The sequence below is a fragment of the Alexandromys fortis genome, unplaced genomic scaffold, assembly GCF_014885135.2.
Source record: "Alexandromys fortis isolate MF-2015 unplaced genomic scaffold, M_Fortis_MF-2015_v1.1 scaffold_13, whole genome shotgun sequence".
Classification (NCBI taxonomy): Eukaryota; Metazoa; Chordata; class Mammalia; order Rodentia; family Cricetidae; genus Alexandromys; species Alexandromys fortis.
In genome coordinates this window covers 11,315,098-11,342,604 of record NW_026067908.1, presented here as the reverse complement: position 1 = coordinate 11,342,604, position 27,507 = coordinate 11,315,098, and the positions used below count along the sequence as shown (strand labels likewise).

The following is a 27,507-nucleotide window of genomic DNA, read 5'->3' as shown; positions in this document are numbered from 1 at the left end:
AGTTCTGTCTGGGCATTTGACTTACCCTATGGCCTGAGGATTGAGGGAAACCCACTGTGGACAGGTGTAGATTCCCCCTCCTGCAGTTATCCTAGCTACAGTGGCTCCAAGAGGCCTCAGGTTGGCTGAGTAACCTGGCCAGGTGCTCAAGATTCATGTCTGTGAGCTATACCTGAACTGTCATACCCTGCAACAGGTCCCTACTGCCTCTGCTCCCCTTAGCTCAGTCTCCTTTCAGATACCCTCTCTGTACCCCCTTTTCCAGGATCCCCTGTCTGAGGCTGTGCCCTGGCGACCAGAGCTGCATCTACCCACTGGTCCAGCTCTTTGTTCCCCCCATACCTCATGTGGGTCCTCCCTTACTTAGCCGTTCTGTGCTGGGCTGCCAGCTGTGTCCCCTTGGTGCTCAGTCCTTTGTTTTCCTTGTAGGTAGGTACCTTACCTGCCCAATAAACTCTGAGAGGCTAATGGGGGCAGTGGTGAGCTGGCTGCATCTCTTACACCCCTGTCCACTTTGATTCACCTAAATGCGATCAGAAAATAGACATTTAGTTATTTTAAAAGGTGTATTTATTTGTGTGTGTGTGTGTGGGGGGTGTCTATGGAGGTCAGAAATGGACTTTGGATCCCCTGAGTGGGAGTTACAAGTGGTTGTGAGTCATCTGATATAGGAGTTAGCAGGGGAACTTGGGTCCTCGGGAAGAACAGTGCTGGTAATCACTGGGCCATCTCTCTAGTCCCAATTAGCCTTTTTTTTTTTTTTTTAATTAAATGGGGAAGGAGTCCTGTGCAAAATGTAAAGCGAGGTCCTGTCTGGTTCTCGTGGTCCTTCCAGTGTGTTTCCTGCACTCCTATAAAGTGAGGGGATGGCGGACGTCCCTGTGATCAGTGGCTAACCTGTGGCCTTGCTACCACCCAGTCATAGAACAAGTAGTCAGAGCTGGGCACACTCAGCATTACAAGGATTACAGAGATTTAGGGAAACCTGTCAATGAAACCAAAGTTTTCTTGTTTCAGAGTTGCAGACCCGTCACACTTGGTTGCTCTTCACTGAGTGCTGGCTAAGTGTTGCGTGTGCTTGTCTGAATTATCTTTCCAAATCCTTAATAGCATTTCTTGGAGGGAGACAGTTATAGTTAATGATTAGAAGGGCCAGCATTTAAACTCCTGGACCCGAAACACTGCACCCAACGAGAGCAGACGAGTGTCACAACAGAGCGAGCCTTACCATGCACTGGACTGCTTTAGACAGTCTGTGTGACCTGGTTGACGTAAGCTTCTCCAGTCATCGGCAGCATAAGTCCTGCTAGGATTGTTTGACATAGGAGGCCATGTAGCCTCAGAGATGGGATGGCTGGGCCTGGGGAGGTAGTTTGGTTTGTAAATGCTCATAGGTTTAGGGATCTGAGGTTAATCCCAGCCCTGGGGAGGCAGAGACAAGTGGATCCCTGGTGCTCACTGAGCAGCCAACCAGTCTAGCTTAAGTGGCAAGTTTCAGGTCAGTGAGAAACTCTGACTCAAAACAAACAAAAACAAAGTCAGAGGTTCTACTACATTTCCACACACAAGTACACTACATCCCTCATACAGGTGTGTGTGCGCACGCGCGCACACACACACACACACACACACAAAGTAGAATGACTCTACTCAAAGCCACTTGCTAGTGACAACAGCCTAAGACATGTAGTAGCTCTCAGGGAAGAAGTGATTTTTCTCGTTGGTTGAAGGTGTGTCAATGTGATCCAGGCTCAGAGAGGAGGTGACTGACTGCTAATGGCAGCTGTCCAAATGGTGACTATGAAGTTGTCTTCAGTGGGGAAAAAGCGTTTAGTATTTGATGTGCCTCTTCCTGGATTGTGGACTGGTTGCACTCTTTTCAATGAACTCCCCTGGCGACACTGTCTTGGAGGAAAACGATCATTGTAAACTGCTTAAGGTCACTCGGTAGACAGAGGCCAAATGTGCTTGTTTGTTCTTTTCCTGGCAAGTTGTCAGGCCAGGTTTTGACTTAGCCACTGCCATCTCCTGTGGAGATGGAGAAGGTGCTGGAAGGCTAGGATGTGCTGATAGCATGTGTTCCACCCATATTGTTTGGGAGGCCTTTGATGTTCAAGGACTTGGTTAGGGCATAGACTTCATTTTCTCCAACCGGAAACGCTTCCTGTTAGCCTCCTCTTTGACACTTACCCACAGTCTCGCATGGGGTTGTGTCTGCTCCTGCCAGCCCCCTGGGCCGGCCTAATTCACCTTTGGTTTGGTTGTAATCCTAGCTGAGAATTTAGTAGCTGTCAGTGGAATTGAACTAATAGGCTAGCTGTCTGATAAAGTGGGATGGGAGGAAAGCATGGTGGTCAACTTTCTGCCGCTGTGACAGATGCCTGAGATTAGCAGTTTACAGGGATGAAAAGTTGTGTGACTCAGGGCTTTAGAGGTTCTCGTTCCCGTTCATTTGGTGGGGCTGCTTTTGCTTCTATGGTGAAGCAGAATGTCACGGAGCAAACTAAGGAAACCACTTACTTTGTGCTGGCCAGGAAGCAAACAAAGGAGGAAGAGCCTCCGGGTCCTAATAATGCTTTGTGAGGGGTGCCCTCAAAAGCTCACCTTCTTCAACCCCCACCCCTACCCCGTGTGCTAACATTTCCACTCTTTCACAACAGTACTGTTAGCTAGGGAGCAGACCCAGCACTAGAGCCTGTGAGGGCCGTTTAAGGCCTAAACCATGGCATTGATGATTTACCCCTATAAAAATATTTGTTTATCTGCGTCTGTGTATTGTGTATGCTTAGCACCTGTGGAGGCCAGAAGATGGTATCAGATCTCTTGGAACTGGAGTTACAGATGGCTCTGAATCTTCATGTGGGTGCTGGGAACTGAACCCAGGTTTTCTGGAAGAGTCTTCCCTCTAGCTCCTCATGGCTTGTTCTTTGTAGCTATACTCTTACTCTCTGGCCAGAAGGGAGCCCTTGCCTAGGCAGAGCCTTTGAGGCTTCAGGCAGAAAGTGCGGCAGGATGGTTGGAATCTGGAGGAAGAGTCAGCTGAGCCCCCAGGCCAGGGAATACAGAAACGGGCAGAATTAGGAAGAGAAGCCAGAGGTGGGAAGAATGAACTTTTCAAGAGAGGAGGAGGAAGAATGGAATTTGAACTCCAGAGAGAAAAGAGTTTATTTCTTACATGTTATACTTATGGTACTTAGAGGAAGGAACATGCCTTTCGGAGTCAAGAGGCTGGTCATGTGTAGATTTGGGCAGGGTCATTTATGGTCTAGACCTCTATGTCTCTACGGTGGAAAAATAATAGAATGTACCACCTGCTTCCTTTGTAAGTACGCCCACAGAATCATTCATGTTATTAAGTATAAATCATAATAAACCAAAATGATGTGGATGAGTGAGAACTCCATCCAGAGAGTGAGGAGGAGGTGGTCCCAGATTTGAGAGGACTTGAAGCATTATAACCCTCCTGTGGCCTCAGACCAGCAAATGAACCTGCAAACCTGTTTCCTCATGTGTAAGATGGGCACACATGTTTTGTGTTACATGTGCATGAAGGTGCATGTACCCAAGCGCGTGCACAGGGAGGACAGGGAAGGAAGTCTGGCATTCTCCTCTGTCATATTCTACCCTGTTTCACTAAGACAGAATCTACCATTCTGCTGGACTTGCTGTTTTGTTAAGTACTGGGACTGTGTGTAGACACACACTGTTTTACTTGCCCACTGAGAATTCGAACTTAGGTCCTGAGGCTTGTGTGGCAAGTGCTTTTACCCACACAGCCTCCTCTCTTCTTCTCCTGCCCTTTCTCCCTTTCATTTCCTCTTTGCCTCCCACATATTTCCCCTCCATGGTGACTGGTGACTGCCCCCCTCAACTGTGATGCTCAGAACGCGGGCACAGGAGAAACACCCCCTCCTCCCTTTAGGGCTTTTATCTCTGATTATAAGAAGAGAAAAGCAATAGGACCCTGTAGAAAGATGATACTGAGACACACATCGAGCTCAAATTTTAGTGATTAAGTTCATGTTCCTGATTGTATCGGGGAGGGGAGCTGCCCCCCCCCCCCCCCCCCCCCCGCTTTCAATTGTTTCTAAGGGTTGGGTCTCAGCATCTCTGTGAACTGTCATTGCAGAGGCCCTGCCACTTCCTCCATCTTTCATGCCTGTGGTACCCACCCCTCGTAGTAGGTGTGGAGTTTTCATTTTTCAGAAATCTCCAGGCCGGCTAATAACAAGTTCTCTGGGCCTTGGTTCTGCCCAGGAGGGAATAATTGCAAAGTAAATCCCAGGCTGTAATAAGGGATTGTTGAAAGGCCACCATCTTTAATCCTCTTTGGCTTCAGCAACTTGACATTAAAAAGGCAGCCTGAAGTCAACTAAAAATGGAAAGTTTTAGTTCGTCTATCCTTTTTTTTTTCTTTTCTTTTCTTTTTTGACTTAAAAAGTAGATAGGATGGAAAGGTATCTGAGGGTGAAATACTGAAGTTTTTATTTTTATTATTGTTGTTGTTTTAAGTCTTTATTTTGTTTGTGTATTTTTTTGACCACAGAATTTGCCCTAAGGGGCCTTTTGTTAAATTCCCAAGTATAGACAGGAAAGCAGTATAATAATATTACATATAAATTCATGTTGAAGCCATAAGGTGAATTTTCTGAATTTTTAAGAAGTCTAATTCTCCACCTATCTTAATGTGAGTGACATTCATAGTCCCCTCTTGATTTATTAATGATGAGGTGCATGTGTAGCTGAGACTGATCCTCATGCACGCTCAGATGTATTTTGTCTCTCACAGCTACTGTTCTGATTCTCAGTTCAGGACAATGAAGAAATGACAGGTTTCGGGGGGGGAAGGGGGAAACAATTAATACATTATTTTGAAACATTGATGACTTGACGTCTCAGGCAGCTCCACCGCCACGGTGATACACACGCCACTCACTCTGTCACGACAACAGTGCAGGGAGGTAGCAGCGTTGACATAAAACCTGCACTTTGGGTGACTAAGGCTGCCAGTTAAAACTGCGCTTGAGTGGAATTCTTCCTGGGAGGTTGAGCTGGGTGTTTCTGGGTTGGGTTCTTACCTGTAATAGTCTCTTGTTTAGAAAGCCTATAGTTCTCTTGTTTAGAAAGGGGATGGGTGAGCCATGCCAGGGCTGCGGGAGGCAGTGGGTTCTGTTTCCTTTGGGAGCCTGTGGAAGCTAGGTCCCCAGAACTCTAGATCCGTGAGTGTGTTTGTTCCCTACGGTAGACAATCAGAGACTGAGCCTGGGACTTTGGACATTTAGGCAGCAATAGAGAAGGGACAAGCAGTGGCCTTAAATTTAAGAAAAGAAAAGGAGATGCCAACCACAGCCAGGGGTCCACAGTGCCCTTCTCCGTCTAGCCCCGGGTTGGTCTCTGGTTACGTCTAGTGTCTAATAAATCACTTCCCTCCTTTAGCTGTATCTGATATGTTATTTTTCTGATAATCATCATCCAGCCCTACAATTTTTTTAAAATATTTATTTATTTATTATGTATACAGTATTCTGTGTGTATGCCTGCAGGCCGGAAGAGGGCACCAGACCTCATTACAGATGGTTGTGAGCCACCATGTAGTTGCTGGGAATTGAACTCAGGACCTTTGGAAGAGCAGGCAATGCCCTTAACCACTGAGCCATCTCTCCAGCCCCAGCCCTACAATTTTTAAATGGCTAGAAACAGAAATTGGCAGAGAGGGTAGAGCGGTGGGTCCAATATAAAGACGATGAGTTCAGATAATGGTGGGTGCCCTTGTCAACCTCACACTTGATTATTCTATCTAAGCGAGATGTTCTGTGCCCGAGTGCCGTGACCTCGTTCATCACTTGTTATTCCAGGAAGGCTGAAGGAGCCAGAAGGCTGTGGGCTTGGCACAGCCTGGGTCTAGAGTGTGGAAGCAAGGCTACAGGATGCGGTTTCCAGTAGAGAATCTCAGTTCCTTTCGCTCATATCTGTGTGGCTGGTATAGTGCCTGAGAGATAATGAGTATTTGGGGACCTATTTTTAGCGGACCTAAGATCTTTGCAAGCACTATAGGACCAGAGGCAGACAGCGAGAATCAGGCAGCACAGTTACGGGACAGAGTGCGTCCTACAAAGGTGACCACAGATGCTTCTGTTGTGGGGCTTTAATCTGTCCCCTCCTTTGATCTAACCACCCTTATTTCATAGATGAGGAAATCCTCACTGAGAGGAAGTCATAGTGTCTTGCCCAGTATTGATTGACTATTACACGTGAGAGATCAAATATTCACGTCCAGCGACTCTGAATTTCAAAGCCCAGGCTCTTTCCTTTATACACGCCTGTACTCTGTAGAGTACAGCGAAGGAGAAAACAGGGAGAAGGAGTTGAGACTGCCCGGGAAAATAAGTAATTCTAGGTGCTACAAATGGGTTGTTGGGAAATCAAGGGTTGAGAGGGATGGATCGAAAGGCACGGAGTCCACCGCTCTCTCCAGCCGATCCTGGCTCTCCTGCATCTCTGACAGGTGGCCACTCAGCCCACAGTGCCTTCCTCAGAGGATAGTTTCTCCCATCTCTGGACAGCTCTGGCACAGGGTCCGTGTTGACAGAGCAGTCACTGCCACTCTGAACGGGAAAACTAAGTGACCATCAGGATATGGCAAAAACTGCCTCGCCTTGCTTGTCTTTTGCAGCCTTGGCCAAATCCCAGACCCCTTTCCAGCCCAGGTCTCCTCAGTTGTAAATGGTGAGTGACCATGTGTGGTGGCTTGAATAAAAATGGTCCCCTAAGCTCCCAGGAGTGACACCCTCAGGAGATGTGGTCTTGTTGGAGTAGGTGTCGCCTTACTGGACAAAGTATATCACTAGGAGATAGCTTTTGAGGTCTCGACTGTCAAGCCAGGCCCAGGGTCTCACTCTCTTCCTGCTGCCTGAGGATCCGGATGTAGAACTCTTTCTTGGTTCTTTCTCTAGCCCCATGTCAGTCTCTGAGCTGTAAGCCAGCCCCAGTTTAAATGTTTTCCTTTATAAGAGTTGCCTTCATCGTGGTGTCTCTTCACAGCGATAAAAACCCTAAGACACCACATCAGTGTTGTTATAATAATTAAATGCAATGAAGCATTTGCCGTTCTCACTGGGCACATATTTAATGTTCTCATACGGTTTTTAAAAATAAACTTACTGCTTGTTATTGTTTCCTGTAATTTAATGAAGTAGAAGTGATTGTTCCCATTCTCCAGATATGCGAGAAACTAAGGAAGTTGCCTTATGGTCACAGATAAAGACAGCATGCCCTGGAGATCGAGGGTGCATGACCGAACACCCGCGCTTTCCTAATCATAGCATTTACTCTTGCTCCCTGCTCTGAGTAATAGCAAGCCAAACCGGAGTCTGCAGGGGTGTGCTAGGCTAAATTAAACATTTCCAGCCTTAAGACAGCTCCACTGTCCTCTTGTCTTTATCCTAATAAGGGCTTTTCCTCTTGAAACTATTATTTTGGTCATTTGTACACTTCTTCTCAGCTAATGGATGAGATGTCATTTCATATATTTGCCTTATAAATAACCAACATAAGAGGTGCTTAGAGGAGATGGGGAGAGAGATAATCTTTTCCAATGAGCATATGGCAAACTTGTCGTGAGGCATAGTGTCCTCTTCCCACCGTCCCCACCCCCCACCAGCACCATCACCCTGTAAACAACTTCCAGACTCTTTCCTGATTGGGCCAATCCAAAAATAAGATTTTTTTTTAAGGTGTCAAATTAATTTGCTGGTTTGCAGTATCAATTCCAGGTTGTGCTTTGAGGGGAGCCCTCTCTCTTATCTCTTCTCCTCATGAGCTTCCAGAGCCCAGGTTCAGTTGCTGTGTCCCGTCTTTGTGTGTATCCCTCCTCCTTTCCACTCCTGCTTGATTTTCTTCATGGGAACCTTGGCTATCAAGATCAAGTGTAGATTAGTGTTGGCCGAGCGAATATAAAACGGCACTTTTGGAGAATGCGAGCATCTCTCGCTTACGAATTCTCCAGGGTCCTCCGGCAGAAAGCGAAAGCTGGAATGGGCGCCAGTAAATGCCTTTTGTAGCCTTGGACATTCAAAGTGATTTATCACTTGGTGGTAATAACTTCTATACACAAGAAGTGAGTTCAAGGTAGAAAGGCCAAAAATAACAGCCATAACCATATGGTATTTTTCAAGACGTGTCCGTGTGACTATCTAGCTGGAAGGGCTCTTGCTTGCTGGACTGTGAGTTTTCTTTTCTGTAGCTCCGCTTAAGAGCCTTTTAGCTCTAGTTTCTGCTTCTTTTACTCTTGGGGTTTAAGAAATGCAACAGGATAATGGGGAGGTCGCTGAGCTGATTCAGGGGGGGTAGCCACAGGACTGTTGATATTTGCTTTAGCAGTGAAGCTCTGGGATAGCCCCCGTCTATCTATAGTCTTCTTAGCCTCCAGCAACTGGTGAGCAGTTCTGTAATGGTATTCGAGTTGGGAGGAAGGTGATGCACACACACCGTCTTCTCAAGGATCGAGCGGAAAATGCATGGCCCATGGCACAATGAAATTGATATATGTATTGATTGCACAGTTTTCTGTCTGAAAGGAAAGCAGATTGGCTTGATTTGTTCTTATAGACTCCCTATTTGTCTTAGTAATTACACTTGAGGAATCTGCAATTATTTAAGAGAAAGAACATGAAATCAAACAGTTCCTGCTTTCTTTCTTGGTCAAATGGAGACAGTTCCCCACGCCCAAACTCTCTAGAACTCATTACTATATTGGTAATCTGTGACTTTTGGCATGTTATAGTATTGGATCATTTGAAAGGAAAATGAAATATTCACAAATGAGCATATATGCCTAATTTCTAATTTTATGTATAACATGCATACGTACTCAATTCCATAGAAAAGCATAAGTTAGGTTTCTATAGTGTTGAAATGGCATTTTTCTGTGATTTTTGCTTCCTAGTGAATTCCTGAATTCCCACCAATGCAAATCACTAAATAATTTAACCATTTCTCCTCATCTTAACCAAACTGGATGCAGCTTTAGGATGTATTGGGAAATAGACTTGGGAAGCTGGGAAGCGTCAGGCTTTCAGGTTAAACTGAAAACAGGAAATACCGAAAACCCTATCACTTTGTGTGAAAGATTAAATTTAACAATCTCCTCAAACCAAGGCATGTTTCCAGTCTGACTGGACTGACATTTATTTGGGACCTCCGGAATATAATAAGCTCATGCAATTAACAAGGAAAATAGGTTTCCAGCCTTGCAAGCCCGAATTATCTCGAGCATTTTCCCTGCTTAAATCAACTTGACTGTTTGTGTCTGAGCGATCTGGCCTCCTCATGTGAAAAACACTATTAGTGCCTGCCGTAGTCACACTGCCCGCGATGCATGCCTACCCTGCTCAGAGTGAGCCACAGGGACTGCTGTTAGCTCCATAGCTGCCCGGGAGAGGGGGCGATGGGAAGCTGATGTATGAAAAAAGGCCTGTGACCTGATACTGTCTGGGCATGCAGGTGATCCCATGTGGGGCACTGAAAACTCACATGTCAGTACATCTGTGTAGTGAAAAGTGTATGTGATTCAGGCCCCTGCTCTTTCTGTTATTAAAATGGGGAACCCCCCACCCCCGGCATGATGGTATATGCCTTGAATCCCAGGAGGATTTGAAGTCAGCCTGGTCTACATAATGAGTTCTAGGACAGCCAGGACTGCATAGAGAGACCCTGTCTTAAAAAGTGGGGGTGGGGGAAGGTGAGGAAGAGATTTTGTTCTTTCTCTTGCCTACTCTACTTCCTAAACTCAAATGAATATGGGTTGAGGTTTTGACATGTTTGGGATTTTAGAACGGAAGTTGGAGAAGAGGTGATGGGAGAGATTATTCATAGACTCCTTGAGTGTAGGCACCAAGCGTCTATGGAAGGATGTGTTTATTTAGGTGGTTTGTTTCTTGGCAGGTAACCTGTAACTGCAAACAACATATAAGATGACCCCTTCTCCAGCAATGTAGACCTAATTGCTAATATGCCAATGCTTTTTGATACCTCTTCCCTCCCGTGCTCATGTTAGAACAGTTAGTATTATGTATTCTATGGGGTCCGCTACATAACTGCACATTGCAATGTCCTTTCCTCCTTTTAAAGATCTGAAAAGACCCGCCCCAGTTTTTTGTTTTGTTTTGTTTTCCCTTTAATTATTTTTAAGTGTGTGTGTGTGTGTGTGTGTGTGTGTACACCATGTGTATCCCTGGGTATCCAGGGAGTCCAGAAGAGGGTGTTGGAACCCTGGAACTGGATTTATAGGGGATTATGAGCATCCACGTGAGTGCTGGGAATTGAACCTGGGTCCTCTGCAAAAGCAGCAAGCTCTCTTAACTGCTGAGCTGGGTCTCCAGTCCGATTGTCATTTCTCAATGTGGTCCTGGAGTGCCCTGCTTGGCTGATCTGCCTTGCTGTAGACTTGCTGTATAACCTACTGTGTAGCAGACCATCTTACTGTGTCTGTAAAAATAGTGCCAGGCATGGTACCTGGTCCATATTAGTGCTTAACAACTGTTTGCTCATTCATCCACAGAGGTCGTCACATAGGACCAAACAAAGAGGCAGACACTGTGTGGGGCATCTGCACAAGCATGTTTCATGTGATCCTTAAAGTAATCCTTCATGGTGAACATTATTATTCCTATAGTTTGTTTGTTGTTGTTTTGTTTTGAGACAGGGTTTCTCTGTAGCTTTGGAGCCTGTCCTGGAACTAGCTCTTGTAGACCAGGGTGGCCTTGAACTCACAGAGATCCGCCTGCCTTTGCTCCCTGAGTGCTGGGATTAAAGGCGTGCGCCACCACCGCCCCGGCCCCTATAGTTTTTAGGAGCACTGCCCTCTTGTCCATGGCAGAGTTTAGGAGGAGGAGTATGGGTTTGAACCCAGTTTTCTGATTGCTGTCCTTTCCGCTTTCCCATAAGAGGCTATTCTACTATGTGGAACTATTTATAGGGAATATTTTTTTTTATGGAGAGCTTTTTCTCTGGGTGGATTTATGGAGCAATTCTTTTTCATATCTAAGACCCTTCCTTTCCAGTAAACAAAGCCACACAGCTGACCGACAGAAGGTGTAATAGGAGCTCGAGCATAGGTAGTAACTACAGGATGGAGGTGTGTGAACCCATTCCATTCTGACTTCTGTGATGTGATTGGGACCAAGTAACTTAAGGCCTAATTTGTCATGTAAATTTGGGATACTATTACAGGTTTGGAAAACCCCAAATGTCCCAAGGCCCAAAACATTTTGAACCTGATACATGATAGTACATGCAGAAAATTCCACACCTGAACTCCTGTTGGATCACTGTAACAATACAAATACACTAAAAATATTTTATGAAACTACCTCGGGCTTTGTGTGTGAGACATGAATGAATTTTGTGTTTAGACTTGGGTTCCAGCCCAAAACATATATATGTATATATAAATACTCCCATCTCCAAAACCACAGAATACTTCTGATCCCAAGAACTTAGCATAACCAACACCAGCCTGAGGTAGCTAGGCTTTTGAATATCACAGACTAGAATGCAGTAAAGATTTTGCTGGGCCTGAGACTCAAGGGTGCTCAGGAAGCATTCTCGGTTGTCATTGTGAGTAAAAAGAGAGGACATCTCATCTATCCAGTCATTCAGTGTTTATTGTACTTTATCTTAGCTAAAAAGCTGACTAATGATATTTTTTTTTTTCCTTTTTTGAAGGTGGGTGGTGGCAGCTAGGGATCACAGCCAGGGTCTCATACATGCTGTAAACCTCAACTTATGGTCCCCGCCCCAACAACTATTTTTGTGAGTATGCACTATATGATACACACTTTTCGGTCTTGTTAATTCATTGCAGCAAGCCATGTAGAAATCCCTCTCCCCGGGGACCTACATTCCAGCTACATTCCATCCGGCAACATGCAGCCCAAACACTGGGAAGTAAATTTTATGTTGGAGGGTGGATTGTGCTGTTAAACAAAAAGAAGCGGAGGAAGGGGATGGGAAAGAGGACTGGCTTTTACTGTGGGGGAATGACTAAAGGAGGCTGTGGGGTTGTAGTTAAATAGGATATTCATTATAGGCCTCACTGAGAAACTGATATTTGAGTAAACGAGAGGAGAGAGTTTCACACACGTGCCAGTTTATCCCTGGGTCCAGCCTGGCAAGATGGGGGGGGGGTAGCCCCATTGCAGGAGGAAGGCAGGAAGGATCAGTAGGGTTTTGGAGGCCATTGTAAAAGTAACTGGGAAGGGGGGCTGGGGGGTCCTGAGCAGATGACATAGACAATCAATTTTAGATTTAAATTGGCAACACTGTGATCATTTGCATCAACAGGAGAGAGCTAGGTAGGATCGCTCCTGTACCTGGCTGATCTTGTTTCTCCTGTTAGTTTATTAACTTTTTGCACTTTGAAAGTGTGTGTGGGGAAGGAGATAGGGCCGTATATCCCACCACCCTGGGGTAGCTGTCCTGCCTTCAGTGTGCCATTGATTGAACGTGGAAGTCCTGTGGCCTACCAGGTTGTATTCCTTGGGAAACAAAGAACACCATTAGATCTGGAGAGGGAAGGGTGGTGGACCCCTGTGGTGGCACAGCTTGCCATCCTTTTTGAACAGGACTTGATCTCCTGCAGGCTTCCCTGACTGAGGCGGGGCGCCTTTGTAGATCCTGGGAGGTGTTGGTTTGGTTCAGTGTTTTAAAATGTTTGTATCTCCTTACAGGAAGGAGGATTCATTATGCAGGCGGGGGGGGGGGGGGGGGGGGGGGGGGGGGGAGCTTAAGTGTAGTCATTTGTCAGCCCCTGACTCTGGCTTGGCTTCTTCTGCCAAGATAGCAGAGAGCTGCACAACCCCTGGGCGGGAAGTACTTGTGTGCTGCGTCTCCTGTGAAAGATAGTGGCCCTGAACCTGACGTCTCCATCCAGGATGGATTGCCCCGTTGCCTTTGTGTCCTGTCTTTTCAGCTAAGTTAAATAACTCCTTATCCGGTGAAGTTAGGATGATCCTAGGAGGTATGGAGAAGACAGGAGCGGGTCCCACAGGAGGCGGCGGCATTGCTACGGGGGGGGGGGGGGGGCAGAGCAGGTAGCCCCTGTCATCTTGGCCGGTGGAGCCTGGGGACTGTGTCACATCTGCCCCCAGCTTCCAAGTTTTCGCATCTCCAGAACGGGTTGCACCCCATGGGCCGTTTCCCACTCGCAGGAGCGGGAAGAAATTGTGTTAACAACTTACTAGTTTTCTGACTACTGGGAACTAAATTTCTGGAGACAAACATTTTAAAGCTTGGACAAAGAATGGGATGGTTCTTGTTTAGCCTTTTGTTGAGGATGAGGCCATACCCACCTCCTGGCTGCCCTGGGAGTTGGAGCTCTTGAGTTTCCTATTGTCTCTAAGACCCTACAGAGAGGTAAGAGACATAGTTAAGGGCCTCAGAGACATTGAGGGGCCTTTACTAAACGCCTACCCTCGCCCTGCTTTCTCCTCCAGCCTGTGCCTTCTAACATACAGTCCTACCAGCCTGTCTGGTCCCTCTGAGAGCATCTTTCTGTTCCCCACAGTGCCTTTCCCGCATTCGAGATAGGGACCCCTTAACTGTGTTAAGAGTCGCATAGTGGACAGGCTACTCCTTAGCGGGAACTATGGGTCTTTTTGTTTTTAAATCTCATTAGCCCCTTGTTGCCCATTGGATAACAAAGACGTAAAGGAATTTTGCTAAGAAACCGCTGGCAGACATAGCTTCTTGGGCCCGGATGATAAACTTTCTGCCTTCAGCAATGGAAATGTAGGCGCGTTCCAGACGCTAAATAAATAATCTGGCTTGGGGCCAGCAGGTTAAGGCACGCTGGAACCGTTTGATTGAGGCGCAGCCAGGGTCTGCAGCAGGAGAGTCACATTAAATACCCGCAGGAAGTCTGAGTGCAGAAATGGAAACACGTGGAGCACCTTGCAAACATTATCCACCCGCTCCAGGCCTCGGTTCCCTTATCTCCAAAGTCAAGGGCCCAGCAGAGTCGGCCATAGGAGCTCATTATTTTATTCCGGTGCTTTAAAAATATACCTCCCTAGCTATCTGGTGAGTCCGAATTAACTGAATTAACTGTTCCTTCCAGCGGCCTGGCTAACACATCTGTCAGATCTTCCAAGTGGCTTGGGGTAACCAGAATTACAATAGTAAATTAGCAGAATTCCAAGCTCCAACCCAAATCTTGATGTTTGAGGTTAATCTTATAAAGACTAATAATAATCTTATATATATATATTATAATGATACAAGATAATATATTCTATAGTAAAATAATACAATAATCTCAATCATTTCTTTCTTTTCCTTTGTTGTCACGAAAATCTCACAATCATTACCACCTGTTGTCACCCTCAGTCCCTCCACTCTGTATAAATCCCAGAGGATTTGGGCGCCAGTTTTGATAGCAGCCACATGATTCTGAGGTTGAGGGAGGTTCAGCTACTGTCCCACAGCCTGGGCACCTGGGCATAATTAAAGCAAGCCAGAGACTGGTTTCTACTCTTCCCCCCAGATTTCGATTCAGGGCCATATCTCAGCAAGCGAGCACAGCATGGTCCCTGGGAGTCACCTCTGTGCTTGGTCGAGCCTCAGCTGTCTTTTCTAGTCGCCCCCCGGTCACCGCTTTATCGGAACAGGAACAGCGTTACTCGCAGACACAGCGGCAGCCCAGAGGACACTTGTGCTATCCTTAATAGCACTTAACAATTGGAATGCTTCCAACCAAACTGGACTTGGGGCCTCTTCGGGGACGAGCCTATCAGGGTTGCACCTGATTCACACCAAGGGTAGAATAGTGTTGGCTGTGAAGCGCTCTGACCAATTGTCGTGTCTCCAGTGTGTCTTCTGTTTCACTAGAGCATTTACAATGCTGGCAGATAAGCTGCGTGTTACACAGGCAGAAATCCCCTTCTGACATTGGGCTTGCGAACTGGCAGAGGCTCTCGTGTTGATGAGTGTGGGTAGAGGAAACCTTGGCAGCGCCTCCTTCTGGAGTGTGGGCTGCCTGCTTGGACCGTGAGCTGCCTCCCCTCCCAGAGCATCTACCTGAATGCAGTGCCAACCACATTTGTGTTGTTTAACCCTATAAACTCAACCCGTGATAAGACGTGACCTTCGGAGAATCAGCTGGGTTAATCAGGCACCCCACCACCGCCTTTGGGACCCTGTTGTCGCAACCACGCCTACTAATGGCACAGTTCGGGTGCGAAGGCTCAGTGGGTAAAGGTGCATGCTGTGCAAGCCTGGGATGTGGAGAGAGAGAAACGGCACGAGAAAGTGGTCCTCTGGCTTCTGTGTGCGTGTTGTGGCACACGTGTTCCACCCTACACATGCATCGTGCACAGAGATACACATGATAACAATAAATAAGGAGGTGACCGTCACTTCACTTTTCTATATTCTGATCTACCCTGGTCACTAATTGTGAAGTCATGTGACCATTTACTGCGCACATTTTCTGTCTACTAGTACTTGATGCACGCTGGTTCTTCTTCCCTTCTTATCTGTCCTGGGAAGTGGAGACTTGGCTCCATTTCACAGATGAGGAGAGTGAGGCTGAGAGCCATGTGATGGAGCCCGTATCTAAGCATAGGCCCATCTCTGCCTTTGGTGCTGCGCTGGTTTCCTCTCGCTCCATGACAAATTACCCTCACCTAGAGGGCTTAAAACAACCTGAACTCAAGCTGGTCTTTAGAGTTTCTTTACAGCAGAAATCTGGGAATGGTGTGGCTGGATTTTCTGTACAGGGCCTCACTGGAAGTGAAATCTAGGTGGAGGTTGGCACTTCAGTATCCAGGCAGGCTTGGAGTAGTCTTCTTCCAAGCTCACTGGCTATAGGTAGGACGTTTATCCAGGCAGTTCTAGAATGGTGTCCCCATTTCTCTTCTAGCTATAGGAAGGGCACTGTTCTCAGTTCCCAGAGGCTGGTTATTCTTCCGTATGACCTCCGAGGATTCATCATAAACTGTTACCCTCTTAGAGGCTAGCTGGGGTGTGTTTGCGCGTGGTCCTACTCTGTCACTAGACACAAAGACTAGACTGTTTACAAAGGCCCTTAGAGAGCCAGCTGGGCCATAGGTCATACCATAAAGATGGGAGTAAAGAGCCAGGTGTGACCACACATGCCTCCAGTCCCCCCAATCCCAGCACTCAGGAGTCAAGATTCACAGGCTTGTAAGTTTTGAGGCCTGTCTGGGATACTTAGGAAATTCAAGGCTAGCCTAGGCTAACTACTAAGACTCTGTACTTCACTCTCACCTCCTCCTGCGCGCCTCCCCCCAAAATTACAAATCTGAGTCCTAGAGTTTATGTGCCTGCATGAACAGGTGCTGGTAACCCAGAGTTCTTATAATTTCACCTGTCAACCCTCCTCAGAAGTTTTGACTCTGGAGTCAAGAGGGAAGGAATGTGTGGAGGACTACCCAAGGCTGGTGTCACTGGGAAGGCCTCTGATGACAAAGGACAGAGGGACCAATATGAAAGACACTCCAAACCAGGAAGCTTTGCTTCCCCCTTTTGCCGAGAGCTGACCTCCCAGACTACCATGTAGTAGCCACCTTTAGAACATTGTTTAGGTCAAGGACCAAATGAGTCTTCTTGGGAAGGAAGGGCTTCATAATGTCTTCCTTCCAGAATATGACTTCTGTTTCCCCAGTGATCATTAAGAGCTTTTGAAGGCTTCACAGCATAGGCATGGCTAGTGTTTGCGAGCACCAGCCTCGTGTCAGGAAGTCACGGCACCGCCTTTGCCCGATGAGTATGATTGCCAGCGTGTGGCTTATTCGTCTCTGTGGTTTGTATTTGGCCCTAGAGACCTGCTTTTATAAAAAAAAGAAAAAATTATTAGTATTTCATTTATGTGTATGTTTAGGCGCATGAGTGTGTGTGTGTGTGTGTGTGTGTGTGTGTGTGTGTGTGTGTGTGTGTGTGTTTGTATTTGTACCGTGTAAATGCAGGTACATGTGGACACCAGAAGATGGCATCAGATCCCCTGGACTTGGGGTTGTAGCCAGCTATGAGTTTCTGACATGGGTGTTGCACTAGTCTGCCTTTGATTTTAAAATAACCTCTTAAAAAAAAAAAACTCAGTCTCTGTCAGTTGTATAGACCTGATAATTTAGAAAGTACTTTTATGAAGTCGTTTTCCTTACTTCCATTGAGTTATGAGGCAGTGGAGCGCACAAATCTTCCCTGTGCAGTTTGATGCCTTACGAATGCCTGCAGCTACACTGTCTAGTGTCTGTTTTAATACCAGTGGGATTTCTAGCCCATTTGAAGGCTCCCGGTCATATTGCAGATAATCCCTCCTCCTCGAGGCACTACCTTCACAGAAAGAAAAGGGAAACAGAGGAGAGGGGCCTGTGGTTTGTTATCTGCATTGCCAGGAGAGCCCTGATGCTTCTTTCTTAGAGATGGCATGCCTTGGACCGAAAGTCTCGTGATATTTCATTCCAGATGGCACTAGGCCCAAAGGTGACGTCTTGTGCGGAAATCTGAAGCACCTGGTGGTGATTGTGTCCTACCCAGGGTTTTGCAGGGTGTGTGGCCACAGATCACGTGGAGGCTGTGTGATGTTGAGCACAGTTATATATACGCGACTCTCAGAGGAGAGCCGAGTGCAGGTGAGGAGCACAGGGTCTCCTCTCTGCAGCCTTTGTTAATATCTGGTGGTCAGGTCTCTCCTTCAAAGGTGATGAGAAGAACCTTCTGGTGCTGTCCTTTTCGCTGGCTTTAGAACTTGTGAAAACTACCTCTATCTTCAAGCTACTGATCCCTCATCCCCCATTGTACAGGGGACTGCATCACCACTCAGAAAGTCTGGTCAAGCAGCAGCGTTTTACCTGAAAGCGACGGGTAGTTTTTAAAAACCCATCTGCAGATTTTTCTAGACGTTGGACAGCTTTATCAAGGTATATTCACATACCGTACAGTTTGTCTGCCCACACTAAATATTTCATTGGTTTTTAGTATAGTAAAGACACAGGGGCTAACATGTCAGTCAGCTTTAGACCTTTTCCCTTAAGTTCAAAAGAAAACACTACAATTTATCCATCACCCCCTTCTGTCATAACCAACCAGGAATCTAGTCTCTGCTCTAGAGATTTGCCTGTTCTGAAAACTCCCTATCTGTGGGGTCTTTTGTATTTAACTTCTTTAACTTAACCTAATCCTTTCAAGGTTTTTCTCATGGTGCAGCATAGATCAATGCTTAATTCCCCTTTCTAACTGACCCCATTACCTATATTTACCACATTTAATTTATCCATTGTCCTAAGAATAAATATTCCAGTTCTTTCCACCTTGGACTCGTAGGAATAAAGTTACTTAGCATTTGTAGACTTCTTCTTTTTCACACACACATGTTTTCATTTCTCACGAGCATGTGCTTGTGAGTGGCGGGGTCATATGGTAACCATTTCCCTCCGAGGCCCAGTCAGGCTTTCCCACAGTGGGCATGCCGCTTCTGTCCCAGATTGGGTTTTGTTGCTGTGATAAACACCATGACCAAATGCAACTTGCGGGAGGGAAAAGTTGATTTCAGCTATGGTCCATCCTCAAGGGCAGTCAGTGCAGGAAGCCAGAGGCAGGAACTACAGCAAAGACCTTGGAGAACATTGTTGGGGGGGGGGGGGCTGCTTCCAGGCTCACCTTCCATCTTCCTTTCTGAGACAGCACAGACCTACCTGCTTAAGGATGACCCTGCCGACTCTGGGCTGCTCCCTTCAACATCAATTAGTAACCAAGGATGCTCCAGAGATATTCCAAAGGCCTATTTGCTAGAAGCAGCTCCTCAAGTGAGGGTCCTTCCCTCGTCCCATGTGAGCCTAATTTGTCAGGCTGCCAGATGAAACTAACTATGACAATTTTGCATTCCCACAAACAGTGTATAAGGGTTCGAACTTCTCATCATCCACACCAATACTTGTTACCTACTGTTTTATTCTAACCATTCTTGTGGTGGTGATTTAGTATCTCATTATGGATTTGATTTGCATTTCTTTAATGACTGGTGGTGGCTGGAGGAGGCTGTTTGTTAGTTCCTGGCTGCTCAGCCCCGAAATAATCACATAGAAACCATATTATTTAAATCACTGCTTGGCCCATTAGCTTTAGCTTCTTATTGGCTAACTCTTACATTTTAATTTAACCCATCTCCATTAATCTGTGCATCACCAGGTCGTGGCCTATTAGCAAAGTTCTGTCTGGTGCCTGTCTCCGGTAGGGGCTCCATGGCTTCTCTCTGTCTCTGCCTCCTTTCTCCCAGTATTCGGTTTAGTTTCCCCCGCCTACCTCTATTCCCTGCACAGGCCCAAGACAGTTTCTTTATTAATCAATGGTATTCACAGCGTACAGAGGGGAATCCAACATCAGGTGGTGGTAAACAGGCATCTTCTTGTGTCTGTTGGCTAAGCCTTCCCTGAAGAAAGAGATATATACTTGTTTTTTTGAAATAGATTTTATTTTTATTGTTTTTAACTGTGTTCTGAGAGGTGTATATGTGAGTGCAGGTGCTCAGAGGCCAGAGGTGTGGATCCAGCTGGAGCTGGATTCAAAGGCAGTTTTGTAACCTGTCCTCTGCAAAATCACGATTCACTCCTAACACTGAGCCTTCTTTCCACCCCCATTTTTCGTTTATTTTAAATTATTTATCTTTTATTATTTAGTTGTAAGATTATATGCTAGTATAAGTCCTTTGTCTAATGTATAAGTCCTTCTCTAATTTTTTGTTGTTGTTGTTGTTATTGTTTTTGTTTTTTCGAGACAGGGTTTCTCTGCTTAGCCCTGGCACTCGCTCTGTAGACCAGGCTGGCCTCAAGCTCACAGAGATCCGCCCGGCCGCTTTCTCTAATTCTATAGGTTACTCCTTCATTTTCTTGATGGTTATTCTGAAACACAAAAGCTTTAAAAATTTGGACAAAGTATGCTGTGTTTGTTTTTGTTGCTGCTCATGCTGTTTGTGTCACATCTTTGTGTCAAATAGGTGTGTGTGTGTGTGTGTGTGTGTGTGTGTGTGTGAGAGAGAGAGAGAGAGAGAGAGAGAGAGAGAGAGAGAGAGAGAGAGAGAAAATGAATTTGAAAACATCAGAAATCATGTCTAGACTGGTCCATGGAGGTCGAACTGTATCTTTTTCCAGTCATGACTGTGCAGTTTGTAGAAGACTTTCATGTGCCCCGTGTTTCCGCGCTCTTCTCTCCAATGGCCAAGAGCCTGGGTGAATACAGTAAATGACTCTTCCCCAGGTACACATCTGCTGCAGAACTCTGTGTTCGGACGGCTGAAGCTTTCAGAATGATGGGGAACTGAAAAAAATTGCAGAAAAAAGGACACCATGTGGAACTGGTTCTTCATTGATTCAGGGTTTTGATAGGATGATGTGACGTGAGCACCCCTGTAGCATGGATAATAAAAACCCAGAGACAGATATAGGGGTTCAAGCTGAAGATCAGAAAAGCAAAGCCGCCAGACACTGGCTCCTCCCTCTACCTCAGACAGAAATGGCGATCCTGCTGCCTCCAGGAATCTCAGCCTGAGACTGTGTGTGAGAGCTGTCTCCTCCAGTCTTAGATTCCTCTCTAGTGCTGAGATTAAAGGCAGACACCACCACCACCCAGCCTGTAGGGCTAACCAGTGTGGCTGCTGGGATTCAAGGTGTGTGCCACCACTGCCTGGCCTGTATGGTTGACTGGTGTGGCTGCTTTGCCCTGATCTTCAGTTCAGGCAAGCTTTATTTATTAAAACACAATAACAGTATATACCCCAGAAATGGTGCCAGGCTCACCTGTGTTTTTGTTTTGCCTTTCTCAATGATTAGGTCTGCACTGCTCTCCCTGGGAGGAGGCTGGAAGCAGTGTTTCACTGTGGGTGAAAATGTGAATACATTTTATCTGTGAATAAATATTGATTTCTGTGCAGATAACTATTACGTGGAAGGATTCTGTTGTTTTTTTTTTTTTTTTTTTTTTTTTTCCAGAAGTGAGCTAATCTATTTTCTTTGTCGGCTCCACATCTGTTTTTATGCAATTTGGCTTAAGATCATGGCTTGAGTCATGATCTGTGTGACATTACCCAAATTACTGGTTTGTTCTGTGCCTCGGTTTTTTTTTTTTTTTTTTTTTTTGCTCCTGGGTTGTGGGTAGGAAAATATCTATAAAGTACCGATCACTGGATTTTGTAAATGGTCCTTTCAAATAAGGTAATTGCCCGTGTGCCTCATTGGTGGTAGCTGGCAGGATGTTAGTATGAGCCAAGGAGGAGTTCCGGAACAGAACTGATCAGGTAATGACCGCAAAATTGGGGGAGGGAGACTTTATCCTTGGGATATTTTTCCTTTGCCTTGTAGATGCTGCCCCTCCCCCCACCTCATTATGTTGCCACTGTAGCCCCTGGTTGAGGTCAAACAATCCTCTTGCCTGGCCTTCAAGTAATTGGGATTACAGCCATCATGCGTGCAGCTCCTTGCAATGATTCTGATAGTCCCTGTAAATTCCAAAGTAACTCTGACCGCAAAGATGGAGCTAGTGATGGTGGTGGGGCCCACAGGCAGCAAAGACCTTGTTCTTTTCCTTATGGGAAGAAATTGGGAGCTTCACGGAGTACCCAGGCTGGGAGACACTGCTCGAAAGTGAAAGTAAAGATTGAGACTTGACAGGGCTGGAGAGCTGGCTCAGCAGTTAAGACTCCTACATGGGACCCTAGTCCAGTTGCTAGCACCCACATCAGGTGGCTGTAACTCCAGCTCTAGAAATCCGATCTCCTCTTCTGGCCTCTGTGGACCGCTGCACACAAGTCTCTCACACACTAATAAAAAATAAAAATCTTAAAAGCTTTTGAGAAGAGCCTTCACTACATCTTAGTAAATTCACAGCCCTGCATCTACCTTCACAGCCCTGCGTCTACCAAGTATGTGTCTCACCGACTCATTCTCTTATGTCAGAACATCAATAATATAACCTTGTGAGCCATTTTCTACTTCTCCCTGAGCTGCTGTCTCCTAGATAAGAAAATGTTTGGCATTAGTCCTGCCAGGAATGGCATTGAGAAACTTAGTATTCAAGGTCAGGAACAGAGGGTAATCACGTGTGTGTGTGTGTGTGTGTGTGTGTGTGTGTGTGTGTGTGTGTGTGTGTAGATTCCTCCCAGGGTTTAAAATGACCGCAATGGTGAAGAATTTCCCAGTGATTAACATATAGTCCAAGAAAGTCGACTTGAAATTACTGAAGATTTTAAGCAAACCCCTGAGACATTCTCTTTGTTCCCCATACGGCAGCTGGCACATTGGATACTCCAAAGCTCTCCACCAGTCAGTCCTGAAGAGGAGCCGGTTGGTGTTTCAGTACCCAAATATAAAGTCACCCCAGCCCACTGGTCCCAGTGTACAGTGTGCCCTGATGAGCCAATTTTGCTCTCTGTACTTGCAGTTCTAGTAGGTAATGTCAATACTACGTTCCCTGACTCCCTGTGAGGCTGTGGGTAAGGCTGGCCAGCCAGAGAAGGAAGATCCTGGCCACTGCTGATTCTGTTACCATCCCAGAAATGGTAAATGAAGGATGAAGTCTCAGGAAGGTGTGCAACAATGTTGGGGGTTTTGTTTGGTGTATGAGTTTGTTCTTAAAATTAGCTTTGTCTTGAAGTGGCCTGATGATCCAAGAGCTGGAAAACTCCGCGTCTGCGTCTCTTCATTAGGTGCCATGAGGGCCAAATGAAAACCTGTCTCAGCATCGCGTGGTTAGATGTATGCACTGTGGGTTAACTTCCTGATGCCGAGATTCTGATTCTGAAGAGGGGAACCGGAGTCTCAGCTCAACTCACTCAGAACAAGCCACAGAGCCCCAAGTGTGAGAGCTGGTGGGTGCCCACCCCATGGACTGGTCATGTGCCACCTGTGAGTCACCTCAGTTTAAGACTTCCTGTGTGGTGGGGGTGACAGAGTCCTACTGCACGCTGTTTATCCTCTCTGCCTCCTTTTCTTCTCGGTCGCCTTTTGTTTATGGCAGACTGTTTAATCAGTGACTCCTATCTATACAGACCCATCAAGCGTGAAGACTACAAGCGCCTCAAAAAGAAAAAAGTTGGAGAAAGAGATAAATAGTAGTTAATAAGAAAACGTAATTCCTAGAAGAAAAGAAAGTTGTGGCCTGCCGTAACTTGCTTTGGAATCTGCGAAGCCCTAAGAGGCTGCCTCTCCTGTAACAAGGCTTCTTTTAGGTTCAAGTTTAAAGAGGCCGTGGGTGAGTGGTGTTGGAGAAAGAAGCAATTAAGTTAAAGTTTTAAAATTGATGAAGTGAAGCGATGTTCAGGGCCTGCTAATGTACAGAAAGCTCTCCACATTTTTTTTTTTCCTCAAGTAAGTCAGAGACTTTCTTTTTCGTGTAAGCATCTGGAGCCCACTATATGGGGTCCTTAGCTCTGGCTGAGAGTGTTGCTCCCATGTTTCTCCCATCATCTGGTCCCTCTTTTCCCTTGTGTTTAGCCAGAGGGCCACGAGCGAGTGCATTAACCCATGGAACCTTTCCAGACGTCTTGTAAACCTTTGGTCTGTAGCACACTGTCTCAAGTCAGTAAACCTGCCTGACTTCTCTGTGTGTATGGTGTGTGTGTATGATGTGCGAGTGTGTATGATATGTGTGTATGACGTGAGCGGGGTGGGCTGGGAGAGTTGGAGACAGTTTTGTGTTATGAGGACAGCCTTGATAAAATGAGCAAGAAAAATAGCTTGACTCAAATGGCTAAAACAGGTGACTGAAAAAATTGGGGAGTGAGGCAGGGCAGGTGTAGACACCTTTTCTGCAGAGATGGGTGTTGCTTCCTTACACACCTTTTCGGCCCTTGTGAGCAGGGGGTCAGGGGAGTCCACATTGTACTTTCTGAGAGAATAAAGTCGTAGGTCAGGGGAGCCCACATTGTACTTTCTGAGAGAATAAAGTCGTAGGTCAGGGTAGCCCACATTGTACTTTCTGAGAGAATAAAGTCGTAGGTCAGGGGAGCCCACATTGCACTCTCTGAGTGTAACCCAGATGACAACTGCCCCCTTTTGGCATTTTCAAAGGGCGTTACTTACATTTTGTTACAAAGACTTGGGAAGCCACTGCATTGTTTTTGATTTAAACAATCACCACCAAATTGCACGTCAGGCCCTGGCCTGAGGTGAGGTGAGAAGAGAAGCCTTTTGTCTTTGTAGAGGCCTTGTGATGTGAGCAGTGTCTTGTGTGTATCCTGAGCACCCACAGTCCTCCTGGGAAACCATTTTGTGTGTTAGCCATTTCCCAGGGCTTTAGGATCTATCTGTATGAATTGAACTTTGCCCTCAGGTGGGCTAGTGTGGCACCAATGTTCTAGATCTTGGATTTTCTTTCCTCTGTCTGTTCTAATCCCCTTATTATCAGGGCTTAGAAACAGTTTCCCTCTGTTTAAAAGTAGATTTTCCTTCCATATATAATATCGAAATGACTGTCCAACTCTATAAAATGTTGTGCTTCTGCTGCTGATGGTGACGCGTGCCAAGGCAGAGGCAGGGGGATCTCTGTGAGTGTGAGGCCAGCCTGGTCTACAGGGCGAGTTCAAGGTCAACCAGGGCCACAGAGAGAAACCCAGTCTTGGGGGGGTGGGCGGCGACGACAAATTGTTGTGGCTTCACTTTGAATGACAGTGGTTAGCAAGTCCTGACGCGTGGGTGAACACCTTCCGCCCTTTGGTGATGCTGTAATGTTAACACTGGCATGCAAAAAAATCAAAAAGGGCTTTCTCAGGCCCCTCTTACCTGGGGTCTAACGGGAGCTGTGTTTCTAGCTGTCGTTTTGTATTGCTAATTTGCCCAGCCATTGCTTGTGGACGCTCGCTGACTTCCGTCACTCCTATGCCGCACAGTGCAGGATGAATTCTGGAAAGGAGAGGGAGAGGGGGGATGTGTTTTTGAAGGCGTTATCTCCATTCATCATGTGAGCAGCACTGCTTTAGAATTCTGCAGTACTTAAATAAGCCTGGTGTTTAAAATGAAATCTCTTACATGGTCTGATTATGTAGATCGATATGATCTCAATGTCCTAATGTGAGTTCAGTTTAAAGACTCCCACCCCACTCTCCTGTTTCTGAAGGGAGGTCCAGTTAATTTCCTGCAAATGGAGAAGTATTTTTGGAAGACTAGGTTGACATTTAGCATTCTGGTTTGAAAACCCTCTGACTATTAAATATTTAATGCGCTGCAAAGCATTCTTAAAAATGAAATATGAATGAGTTTTAGAAAAAGCTTGCAGTGATATAAAATTGAGATTTTCTTTCCCCCCTCCTGTTCCCCATTTCAAGTATGTCTGCCCTGGGAATCTTAATTATTTTTAATGAAGATGGCATGTATTTGATCAACAGGGGACATCCTAAAAAAACGCCAAGTCAAGTCAAGAGGGTCCTTCCGAATACTATCACAGTGGAGATTCACTTGGAATAGGCGATTAGTTTTGTGGCTGGAGGTTAGTTGTTCTTTTGTTTTATTTAAAGTCGAGAGTAGAATGAATGAGCAGAAAGAGCAGGCTCCTGTGTTTGGAGACAGTTGTCCATCTGTCGTTTTTCTTAAAGTGTTGTTTACATTTACAGGCTCGTGAGATTTAGACCATTAAAACATTTTTAATGGATTTTCTCCAAAAACCATTAGTATTATCTAAGAACAGCTTTGTGACCTTGTGTTTTGTGGACACATTTTTTTAAAAAATATTCTAATAACTATTTTTTAAAAAAATAAAAAGTAAAAATATTCTAATAACTATGACATTCCTTTAGTGGCATTGGCACTAAATCGAAAATTCTTGACTTTGTATTACAAAACTGACATGTGGAAAATCATACCTATATTTTTCTTATCGTACTTTACTAATTTTCACTGGCTATAGTCCATTGATGTTGCATAATGTGTTAGATATGTGTTTTGAGCTGGGAAAATGGAACTCATCAGACCAGAGTCTGATATTTGCTTTTATAAAAGGGTGTAAGTTAATGTGTTTCAAAAATGTATCATGTTAATTCATGCATCTATGAATTTTTCTTGAGAAACTCCCTTTCTGAAAGGGATGGCTTTAATGCCTTGTACCTTGCTAACCAGGAAAGGATAGAGCAACTTCCATGGCTGTGCTTTAAGTGGTGTTTCTGCCTTTGCAGATTGGAGAGAACAGTGCTTTGCTCTCTCATTGCTCGCGTTTTTGGTGAGGTAAATCTAACTCGTTCAAAATAGAACCTACCATGGCTGGCCCAGTAGTTACCCAGCTTTGAGATGTTTCGGGCATTTTCCATTCTTTTCTCAGTACACAGGGAGCTAGCTGCAAGGTAGCACCCCTTATATCTTTTCCTCTAACTCTGGACCCATCGCCTCACTCTAGCCCACTAACATACACCCTCACACCCACAGCGCGCGCGCTCTCTCTCTCTCTCTCTCTCTCTCTCTCTCTCTCTCTCTCTCTCTCTCTCTCTCTCTCTCTCTCTCTATTTTATATATATATATATGTGTGTGTGTGTGTGTGTATGTATGTATGTATATATATAATCTCAGCTTCATTACAATAGAAATAGTAAGGTCATCATTCAATGGACACATAATGTGCTAGTCACTGTGATAGATAATTTATCTTATTGATGGAGATGAACTTTATAGGAGATTGGGGACAGGAGGTGCCCTGGGCCACTTGGCTAGTAATTCAGGAAGCTAGGGTTTGAGCCACAGTAGCCTTTGGCCCTAGTATCCACAGTGACAACTCGGTTACTGCAAATTGACCTTCCTTCTGTGTGTTGTTGGCAAGTTACTCATCTGCAGCCCAGGTCAGAGCAATTCACTCGGCTTCTCTGTGAGGTTGCTTCCAAGCCTTCCAAGTTTTGATTCTAGATATTCCATCACTTTACCTGAGTCCACGTTTTCATCCCTTCCATTGTTTATAAGTGGTAAAAGTTAGCTACAACAATACATTCAAAAGATGCTTTCAAGACTGACGGGTGATTCTGCTGTTGGGAATCATCAGTGCCACTGGACCTACACGGTGCCTGGCAGCAAAGTCAGATGCTCTCCATTGATGTGGGAAGTCCTTCTGTCCATGTGTTGCTTTTATTGGTTAATAAGTAAATCTGTTTGGACCAGTGGCTTAGGAGAATAGGGCAAGGTGGGAGTTCCAAGCAGATAGAGGACGAGAGGCGCCAAATAGCTGCCAGAGGAGAAAGACACGAGCTGTCAGTTGGAACCTTGCTGATAGGCCATGAGCTTCATGGTAAAATATAATAGAGATGGGTTATTTTAGGATATAAGAGCTAGCTAGAAATACGCTTAAGCTATTGGCCAAACAATATTGCAATTAATACAGTTTCTGTGTGATCACAATTTGACAGCATGCAACTAATTAACTCCCCTGTCTCTCTGTCTCTGTCTCTCTCTCAAACGCACACACTACCAATTGAAAATTACATTCAGCTTCTACTCTGTGGTTGGTTGGATTGCTTATTTTTTGTTT

The 27,507-nt window shown here is 45.6% G+C and overlaps 1 protein-coding gene across 3 annotated transcripts in view; it reads left to right on the top strand.

Moving 5' to 3' along the window:
• The window catches only part of Cachd1 (cache domain containing 1), a 235,074-nt gene that overhangs the window by 39,493 nt on the left and 168,074 nt on the right, over positions 1–27,507 (top strand). Inside the window, exon 1 of one of the 3 annotated variants that reach the window (XM_050136120.1) lies at positions 11,725–11,811. The exons of the other annotated variants lie outside the window; for them this stretch is intronic. Within the exon in view, the coding sequence (XP_049992077.1) occupies positions 11,785–11,811 (27 nt within the window). The 5' untranslated portion in view covers positions 11,725–11,784. Of the gene's footprint in view, positions 1–11,724; positions 11,812–27,507 lie in introns of those variants that run through there. 3 annotated transcript variants of the gene reach the window in all.